This window comes from Oncorhynchus clarkii, chromosome 22 (assembly GCF_045791955.1).
Source record: "Oncorhynchus clarkii lewisi isolate Uvic-CL-2024 chromosome 22, UVic_Ocla_1.0, whole genome shotgun sequence".
Taxonomy (NCBI): Eukaryota; Metazoa; Chordata; class Actinopteri; order Salmoniformes; family Salmonidae; genus Oncorhynchus; species Oncorhynchus clarkii.
This window is the reverse complement of record NC_092168.1, coordinates 50852089-50861808: the sequence shown is the minus strand read 5'-3', so window position 1 is coordinate 50861808 and position 9720 is coordinate 50852089. Positions and strand designations below refer to the sequence as shown.

General features: G+C 49.0%; 1 protein-coding gene across 1 annotated transcript in view; it reads left to right on the top strand.

Annotated features, from left to right (window-relative positions):
* The first annotated feature begins 422 nt into the window (after positions 1-422).
* LOC139380160 (MAGUK p55 scaffold protein 4a) overlaps positions 423-9720 on the top strand; it is a 43053-nt gene continuing 33755 nt past the window's right edge. The window contains exons 1-4 of the mRNA XM_071122604.1: positions 423-527; positions 7135-7256; positions 8651-8728; positions 9622-9705. Of these exons, the coding sequence (XP_070978705.1) occupies positions 7146-7256; positions 8651-8728; positions 9622-9705 (273 nt within the window). The 5' untranslated portion in view covers positions 423-527; positions 7135-7145. The remainder of the gene's footprint in view (positions 528-7134; positions 7257-8650; positions 8729-9621; positions 9706-9720) is intronic.

The window sequence follows — 9720 nt, the reverse complement described above, 5'->3', positions numbered from 1 at the left end:
AGAAAGACTTGTTCCTGCCAGTCCTTAATGCCAGCCGGCCCTCTGGCTAAAAACAGAAAGACTTGTTCCTGCCAGTCCCTAATGCCAGCCGGCCCTCTGGCTAAAAACAGAAAGGGTTAAGAAGCTTTGTGTGCCAGTTTAGGACTGCCAATGAAGAGTGCTCTTCTCCCTGAGAGAGAGGGGGAGGAGAGGAGAGAAGGGGGGAGGAGAGGAGAGAGGGGGGGAGGAGAGGAGAGGAAAGAGGGGGAGGGGAAAAGAGGGGGGAGGAGAGAGAGAAAGAGGGGGGAGATAGAGAAGAGAGCTCTGCTGCTGGCTCCGAGATTAACAGGGATAGAGAGGGATTACAGTCTGCCTTCCCCAGGAACGCTTTGTTGTAAAATCACAGACATGTTGTCACCGGGACTGTGGTACTTTGTTTCTGAAACATGACCTAAAATATAAGGTGATCGTCACTGGAGAGACCTGTTTCACTGGAGAGACCTGTTTCACGAGGTCAGGGGTGAAGGATTAAGGAAGTGTCAGAGAAGGTACGATTTCATTTTTTACTTTTGTAAACATTGATTGTTAAGTTTGTTGTCAGTGATGGCTTGCCTTTATCAGAGAGAGTCAACTATTTGGATAAACGTAGCTATCACAATCAGTCATACCACTGATCACATATATACAATCCACTCTAGTCGTTTTGTTCTACTCTAGTCTTCCTCGGGTCATATTAAATTGTAGTTTTTCTTTGTACTCAAAATAATAGCTATTCATTTTAAGAAACCACAGTACAATCTACCATCTGACCTCGTCCAAGGACTTTAATCACAGTATAATAAATCCCTCATTATATAAGAGAACTATCTGAGGTTTGTTTTAGCATTTAATCCCTGACTTCATCCATATGTTTACTTTTAGAACCGATCACCAATCTCAATGGAAGTTAACCCTAACCCTGGATGCTCCTAACCCTAACCCTGGATGCTCCTAACCCTAACCCTGGATGCTCCTAACCCTAACCCTGGATGCTCCTAACCCTAACCCTGGATGCTCCTAACCCTGGATGCTCCTAACCCTGGATGCTCCTAACTCTAACCCCGGATGCTCCTAACCCTAACCCTGGATGCTCCTAACCCTAACCCTGGATGCTCCTAACCCTAACCCTGGATGCTCCTAACCCTAACCCTGGATGCTCCTAACCCTGGATGCTCCTAACTCTAACCCTGGATGCTCCTAACCCTAACCCTGGATGCTCCTAACTCTAACCCTGGATGCTCCTAACCCTAACCCTGGATGCTCCTAACCCTAACCCTGGATGCTCCTAACCCTAACCCTGGATGCTCCTAACCCTAACCCTGGATGCTCCTAACCCTGGATGCTCCTAACCCTGGATGCTCCTAACCCTGGATGCTCCTAACCCTGGATGCTCCTAACCCTGGGTGCTCCTAACCCTAACCCTGGATGCTCCTAACCCTGGGTGCTCCTAACCCTAACCCTGGATGCTCCTAACCCTGGGTGCTCCTAACCCTAACCCTGGATGCTCCTAACCCTAACCCTGGGTGCTCCTAACTCTAACCCTGGATGCTCCTAACCCTAACCCTGGATCCTCCTATCTCTAACCCTGGATCCTCCTAACCCTAACCCTGAATGCTCCTAACCCTAACCCTGGATGCTCCTAACCCTAACCCTGGATGCACCTAACCCTAACCCTGGATGCTTCTAACTCTAACCCTGGATGCTCCTAACCCTAACCCTGGATGCTCCTAACCCTGGATGCTCCTAACCCTGGATGCTCCTAACCCTGGGTGCTCCTAACCCTAACCCTGGATGCTCCTAACCCTGGGTGCTCCTAACCCTAACCCTGGATGCTCCTAACCCTGGGTGCTCCTAACCCTAACCCTGGATGCTCCTAACCCTAACCCTGGGTGCTCCTAACTCTAACCCTGGATGCTCCTAACCCTAACCCTGGATCCTCCTATCTCTAACCCTGGATCCTCCTAACCCTAACCCTGAATGCTCCTAAACCTAACCCTGGATGCTCCTAACCCTAACCCTGGATGCTCCTAACCCTAACCCTGGATGCTTCTAACTCTAACCCTGGATGCTCCTAACTCTAACCCTGGATGCTCCTAACTCTAACCCTGGATGCTCCTAACTCTAACCCTGGATGCTCCTAACTCTAACCCTGGATGCTCCTAACCCTAACCCTGGATGCTCCTAACCCTAACCCTGGATGCTCCTAACTCTAACCCTGGATGCTCCTAACTCTAACCCTGGATGCTCCTAACCCTAACCCTGGATGCTCCTAACCCTAACCCTGGATGCTCCTAACCCTAACCCTGGATGCTTCTAACTCTAACCCTGGATGCTCCTAACTCTAACCCTGGATGCTCCTAACTCTAACCCTGGATGCTCCTAACTCTAACCCTGGATGCTCCTAACTCTAACCCTGGATGCTCCTAACCCTGGATGCTCCTAACCCTGGATGCTCATAACTCTAACCCTGGATGCTCCTAACTCTAACCCTGGATGCTCCTAACCCTAACCCTGGATGCTCCTAACCCTGGATGCTCCTAACCCTAACCCTGGGTGCTCCTAACTCTAACCCTGGATGCTCCTAACCCTAACCCTGGATCCTCCTAACCCTAACCCTGAATGCTCCTAACTCTAACCCTGGATGCTCCTAACCCTAACCCTGGATGCTCCTAACTCTAACCCTGGATGCTCCTAACCCTAACCCTGGATGCTCCTAACCCTAACCCTGGATGCTTCTAACTCTAACCCTGGATGCTCCTAACTCTAACCCTGGATGCTCCTAACTCTAACCCTGGATGCTCCTAACTCTAACCCTGGATCCTCCTAACTCTAACCCTGGATCCTCCTAACTCTATACCTGGATGCTCCTAACTCTAACCCTGGATGCTCCTAACTCTAACCCTGGATGCTCCTAACTCTAACCCTGGATGCTCCTAACTCTAACCCTGGATGCTCCTAACTCTAACCCTGGATGCTCCTAACCCTGGATGCTCCTAACCCTGGATGCTCCTAACTCTAACCCTGGATGCTCCTAACTCTAACCCTGGATGCTCCTAACTCTAACCCTGGATGCTCCTAACCCTGGATGCTCCTAACCCTGGATGTTTCTAACCCTAACCCTGGATGCTCCTAACTCTAACCCTGGATGCTCCTAACTCTAACCCTGGATGCTCCTAACTCTAACCCTGGATGCTCCTAACCCTGGATGCTCCTAACCCTAACCCTGGATGCTCCTAACTCTAACCCTGGATGCTCCTAACTCTAACCCTGGATGCTCCTAACTCTAACCCTGGATGCTCCTAACTCTAACCCTGGATGCTCCTAACCGTGGATGCTCCTAACTCTAACCCTGGATGCTCCTAACCCTGGATGCTCCTAACCCTAACCCTGGATGCTCCTAACCCTAACCCTGGATGCTCCTAACTCTAACCCTGGATGCTCCTAACCCTAACCCTGGATGCTCCTAACCCTAACCCTGGATGCTCCTAACCCTAACCCTGGATGCTCCTAACTCTAACCCTGGATGCTCCTAACCCTAACCCTGGATGCTCCTAACCCTAACCCTGGATGCTCCTAACCCTAACCCTGGATGCTCCTAACTCTAACCCTGGATGCTTCTAACTCTAACCCTGGATGCTCCTAACTCTAACCCTGGATGCTCCTAACTCTAACCCTGGATGCTCCTAACCCTAACTCTGGATCCTCCTAACCCTAACCCTGAATGCTCCTAACCCTAACCCTGGATGCTCCTAACTCTAACCCTGGATGCTCCTAACCCTAACCCTGGATGCTCCTAACCCTAACCCTGGATGCTCCTAACCCTAACCCTGGATGCTCCTAACTCTAACCCTGGATGCTTCTAACTCTAAACCTGGATGCTCCTAACTCTAACCCTGGATGCTCCTAACTCTAACCCTGGATGCTCCTAACTCTAACCCTGGATGCTCCTAACTCTAACCCTGGATGCTCCTAACTCTAACCCTGGATCCTCCTAACTCTAACCCTGGATCCTCCTAACCCTATACCTGGATGCTCCTAACTCTAACCCTGGATGCTCCTAACTCTAACCCTGGATGCTCCTAACTCTAACCCTGGATGCTCCTAACTCTAACCCTGGATGCTCCTAACCCTGGATGCTCCTAACCCTGGATGCTCCTAACTCTAACCCTGGATGCTCCTAACTCTAACCCTGGATGCTCCTAACCCTAACCCTGGATGCTCCTAACCCTAACCCTGGATGCTCCTAACCCTAACCCTGGATGCTCCTAACTCTAACCTTGGATGCTCCTAACTCTAACCCTGGATGCTCCTAACCCTGGATGCTCCTAACCCTAACCCTGGATGCTCCTAACTCTAACCCTGGATGCTCCTAACTCTAACCCTGGATGCTCCTAACCCTGGATGCTCCTAACCCTAACCCTGGATGCTCCTAACTCTAACCCTGGATGCTCCTAACCCTAACCCTGGATGCTCCTAACTCTAACCCTGGATGCTCCTAACTCTAAACCTGGATGCTCCTAACTCTAACCCTGGATGCTCCTAACTCTAACCCTGGATGCTCCTAACCGTGGATGCTCCTAACTCTAACCCTGGATGCTCCTAACCCTGGATGCTCCTAACCCTAACCCTGGATGCTCCTAACTCTAACCCTGGATGCTCCTAACCCTAACCCTGGATGCTCCTAACCCTAACCCTGGATGCTCCTAACCCTAACCCTGGATGCTCCTAACCCTAACCCTGGATGCTCCTAACTCTAACCCTGGATGCTCCTAACTCTAACCCTGGATGCTCCTAACTCTAACCCTGGATGCTCCTAACCCTAACCCTGGATGCTCCTAACCCTGGATGCTCCAAACCCTGGGTGCTCCTAACCCTAACCCTGGATGCTCCTAACCCTGGGTGCTCCTAACCCTAACCCTGGATGCTCCTAACCCTGGGTGCTCCTAACCCTAACCCTGGATGCTCCTAACCCTAACCCTGGGTGCTCCTAACTCTAACCCTGGATGCTCCTAACCCTAACCCTGGATCCTCCTATCTCTAACCCTGGATCCTCCTAACCCTAACCCTGAATGCTCCTAACCCTAACCCTGGATGCTCCTAACCCTAACCCTCCCCTGTGCCTTTATCTCTACCGTGCCTGTCTCCCCTGTGCCTTTATCTCTATTGTATCTGTCTCCCCTGTGTCTTTATCTCTATTGTCTCTGTCTCCCCTGTGTCTTTATCTCTATTGTCTCTGTCTCCCCTGTGTCTTTATCTCTATTGTCTCTGTCTCCCCTGTGTCTTTATCTCTATTGTCTCTGTCTCCCCTGTGTCTTTATCTCTACTGTCTCTGTCTCCCCTGTGCCTTTATCTCTATTGTCTCTGTCTCCCCTGTGTCTTTATCTCTACTGTCTCTGTCTCCCCTGTGCCTTTATCTCTATTGTCTCTGTCTCCCCTGTGTCTTTATCTCTATTGTCTCTGTCTCCCCTGTGTCTTTATCTCTATTGTCTCTGTCTCCAGTGTGTCTTTATCTCTACTGTCTCTGTCTCCCCTGTGCCTTTATCTCTATTGTCTCTGTCTCCCCTGTGTCTTTATCTCTATTGTCTCTGTCTCCCCTGTGTCTTTATCTCTATTGTCTCTGTCTCACCTGTGTCTTTATCTTTATTGTCTCTGTCTCCCCTGTGTCTTTATCTCTATTGTCTCTGTCTCCCCTGTGTCTTTATCTCTATTGTCTCTGTCTCCAGTGTGTCTTTATATCTAATGTCTCTGTCTCCCCTGTGTCTTTATCTCTATCGTCTCCATCTCCCATGTGTCTTTATCTCTATTGTCTCCATCTCTCCTGTGTCTTTATCTCTACTGTCTCTGTCTCCCCTGTGTCTTTATCTCCAGTGTCTCTGTCTCCCCTGTGTCTTTATATCCAGTGTCTCTGTCTCCCCTGTGTCTTTATATCCAGTGTCTCTGTCTCCCCTGTGTCTATCTCTATTGTCTGTCTCCCCTGTGTCTTTATCTCTATTGTCTCTGTCTCCCCTGTGTCTTTATCTCTATGGTCGCTGTCTCCCCTGTGTCTTTATCTCTATGGTCGCTGTCTCCCTTGTGTCTTTATCTCTTTTGTCTCTGTCTCCCCTTTGTCAGAGATGTCTCTAGCATTACCTCACTAGATTACACCACCCCCTTCTGTGTGCTCTATTGTATCTGCTTCTCTCTCTCTCTGTCTCTGTGTGTCCTTTGCCGCTTCCTGTCCCTGTCTCTGTCCCTGCTCCTGTTCCGGTCCCTGTCTCTGCTTGTCCCTGCCTGTCCCTGTCTCTGCCTGTCTCTATCCCTGCCTCTCCCTGTCTCTCTTCCTGCCCTTGTCTCTTCTTCTGCCTATATCTTTCTCTGACCTTATCCCTGCCTGTCTTTGTCTCTTCTTCTGACTGTCCTTGTCTCTTCTTCTGACTGTCTCTGTTTAGGTGTCTGTCCCTGTCTCTTCTTCTGCCTGTCTCTGTCCCCGTTCCCTGTCTCTGTCTCTTCTTCTGACTGTCTCTGTCTCCTGTCTCTTCTTCTGACTGTCTATGTCTCCTGTCTCTTCTTCTGCCTGTCTCTGTTTAGGTGTCTGTCCCTGTCTCTTCTTCTGCCTGTCTCTGTCCCCGGTCCATGTCTCTGTCTCTTCTTCTGACTGTCTCTGTCTCCTGTCTCTTCTTCTGCCTGTCTCTGTTTAGGTGTCTGTCCCTGTCTCTTCTTCTGCCTGTCTCTGTTTAGGTGTCTGTCCCTGTCTCTTCTTCTGCCTGTCTCTGTTTAGGTGTCTGTCCCTGTCTCTTCTTCTGCCTGTCTGTGTCTCTTCTTCTGCCTGTCTCTGTCTCCTGTCTCTGTCTCTCCTTCTGACTGTCTCTGTCTCTCCTTCTGACTGTCTCTGTCTCTTCTTCTGCCTGTCTCTGTCTCTTCTTCTGCCTGTCTGTGTCTCTATCCCTGTCTCTGTTCAGGTCCCTGTTCCGTTCCCTGTCCTTGTCTCTCATCCCTATCTGTGTCTCTATCCCTGTCTCTGTTCAGTTCCCTGTCCCTGACTCTTCTTCTGGTTAACTATGTGCCTGTCTCTGTCCAGGTCCTTGTTTCTGTCTCTGCTGTATGTCTTTATCTCAATCTCTCTCTCCCCCCCCCCAGGTCTGACAGAGATGCTGTCCAGTGTGGCAGAGGAGGTGAGGCTGGCTATCCACAGTGACATCAGTGGGTCTGAAGTCCTCTACAGCCTTCTCAGTGCCCCCTGGCTACAGTCCCTACTCAAGGTCTCAAATCTTTTTTTAAATTTTTTATACAGTCTCTGCTAAAAGTCTGTCATATTTATCTTAATTTTTTTTATACAGGGTCTGAAATCTGACCATTAATCCAACCCCTTTATGAGCCAAACCATACATCACCCAGATTTTGGCTATACACCTTGGCCATACACCTGTGTATAATACTACCATAATGACAGCTTTAAGTGTTAGTTAGCTTCTTATCAACCATACATGCTGATTGTACCTTTTAATCCATACATACAGACAAACATGATAGTGACATGGTACATGAATTATATGTATCTAATGTTATCTTGGTGTTTTCTACAGTAGTCGCTACGCTAGCCCTCTGTAATGTTGGTGTTTCTACAGTAGTCGCTACGCTAGCCCTGTTTAATGTTATCTGGGTGTTTTCTACAGTAGTCGCTACGCTAGCCCTCTGTAATGTTATCTTTGTGTTTTCTACAGTAGTCGCTATGCTAGCCCCCTCTAATGTTATCTTGGTGTTTTCTACAGTAGTCGCTACGCTAGCCCTCTTTAATGTTATCTTGGTGTTTTCTACAGTAGTCGCTATGCTAGCCCTCTGTAATGTTATCTTGGTGTTTTCTACAGTAGTCACTATGCTAGCCCTCTGTAATGTTGGTGTTTTCTACAGTAGTCACTATGCTAGCCCTCTGTAATGTTGGTGTTTTCTACAGTAGTCACTATGCTAGCCCTCTGTAATGTTATCTTGGTGTTTTCTACAGTAGTCACTATGCTAGCCCTCTGTAATGTTATCTTGGTGTTTTCTACAGTAGTTACTATGCTAGTCCTCTGTAATGTTATCTTTGTGTTTTCTACAGTAGTTACTATGCTAGCCCTCTGTAATGTTATCTTGGTGTTTTCTACAGCAGTCGCTATGCTAGCCCTCTGTAATGTTGGTGTTTTCTACAATGGTCGCTACGCTAGCCCTCTGTAATGTTATCTTGGTGTTTTCTACAGTAGTCGCTATGCTAGCCCTCTGTAATGTTGGTGTTTTCTACAGTAGTCGCTATGCTAGCCCTCTGTAATGTTGGTGTTTTCTACAATAGTCGCTACGCTAGCCCTCTGTAATGTTATCTTGGTGTTTTCTACAGTAGTCGCTATGCTAGCCCTCTGTAATGTTGGTGTTTTCTACAGTAGTCGCTATGCTAGCCCTCTTTAATGTTGGTGTTTTCTACAGTAGTCGCTATGCTAGCCCTCTGTAATGTTGGTGTTTTCTACAGTAGTCGCTATGCTAGCCCTCTGTAATGTTGGTGTTTTCTACAGTAGTCGCTACGCCAACCCTGTTTAATGTCATACCCAGTGCCTGTCTGTCTGTTTTGTCTCTGTGTAATGAACAGATAAAGATGCATTGTATTGCATGTCTGTTCTCTCTACAGATCTACGAGTGTCTGCAGAAGTTCAGAAGGCTTCCACCCAGTCCCTACCTGCCCTATGCCTCTGGTCTCTCTCACGAGGTCAGTCCACCCAGTCCCTACCTGCCCTATGCCTCTGGTCTCTCTCACGAGGTCAGTCCACCCAGTCACTACCTGCCCTATGCCTCTGGTCTCTCTCACGAGGTCAGTCCACCCAGTCACTACCTGCCCTATGCCTCTGGTCTCTCTCACGAGGTCAGTCCACCCAGTCACTACCTGCCCTATGCCTCTGGTCTCTCTCACGAGGTCAGTCCACCCAGTCCCTACCTGCCCTATGCCTCTGGTCTCTCTCACGAGGTCAGTCCACCCAGTCACTACCTGCCCTATGCCTCTGGTCTCTCTCACGAGGTCAGTCCACCCAGTAACTACCTGCCCTATGCCTCTGGTCTCTCTCACGAGGTCAGTCCACCCAGTCACTACCTGCCCTATGCCTCTGGTCTCTCTCACGAGGTCAGTCCACCCAGTCACTACCTGCCCTATGCCTCTGGTCTCACTCTCAAGGTCAGTACCTCGGCAGGTAGCCTAGTGGTTAGAGCGTTGGACTAGTAACCGGAAGGTTGCTAGATCAAATCCCGAGCTGACAAGGTAAGAATCTGTCGTTCTGCCCCTGAACAAGGCAGTTAACCCACTGTTCCTAGACCGTCATTGAAAATAAGAATTTGTTCTTAATTTACTTGCCTCGTTAAATAAACGTAAAAATAAAAAGTGCGCTAGACTCTTAGGGAGTGTCTGAATTGGCACCCTTTTCCTTATATTTTTACCAGGGCCTAAAGGGTCTAAAGTAGTGCACTATATATATAGTAGGGTAGCATTTAGGACGTACCCTCACTCTCCGACAGAGAACTAGATGACTTGGGCTAACTGTGCAGCCCACAACATCATGAATGACAGCTAATGGTATTGATCTTGTGTTTGTTTGTATGCCTGTTTAACAGATCCTGTCCAACATCAGAGCAGTACCAGCCCCGTCCCCAGAGGCCAGACAGCTCTATAGTCTACTGAAGTCCCCCCATCTACAGGTAAGCTGTGGGAGC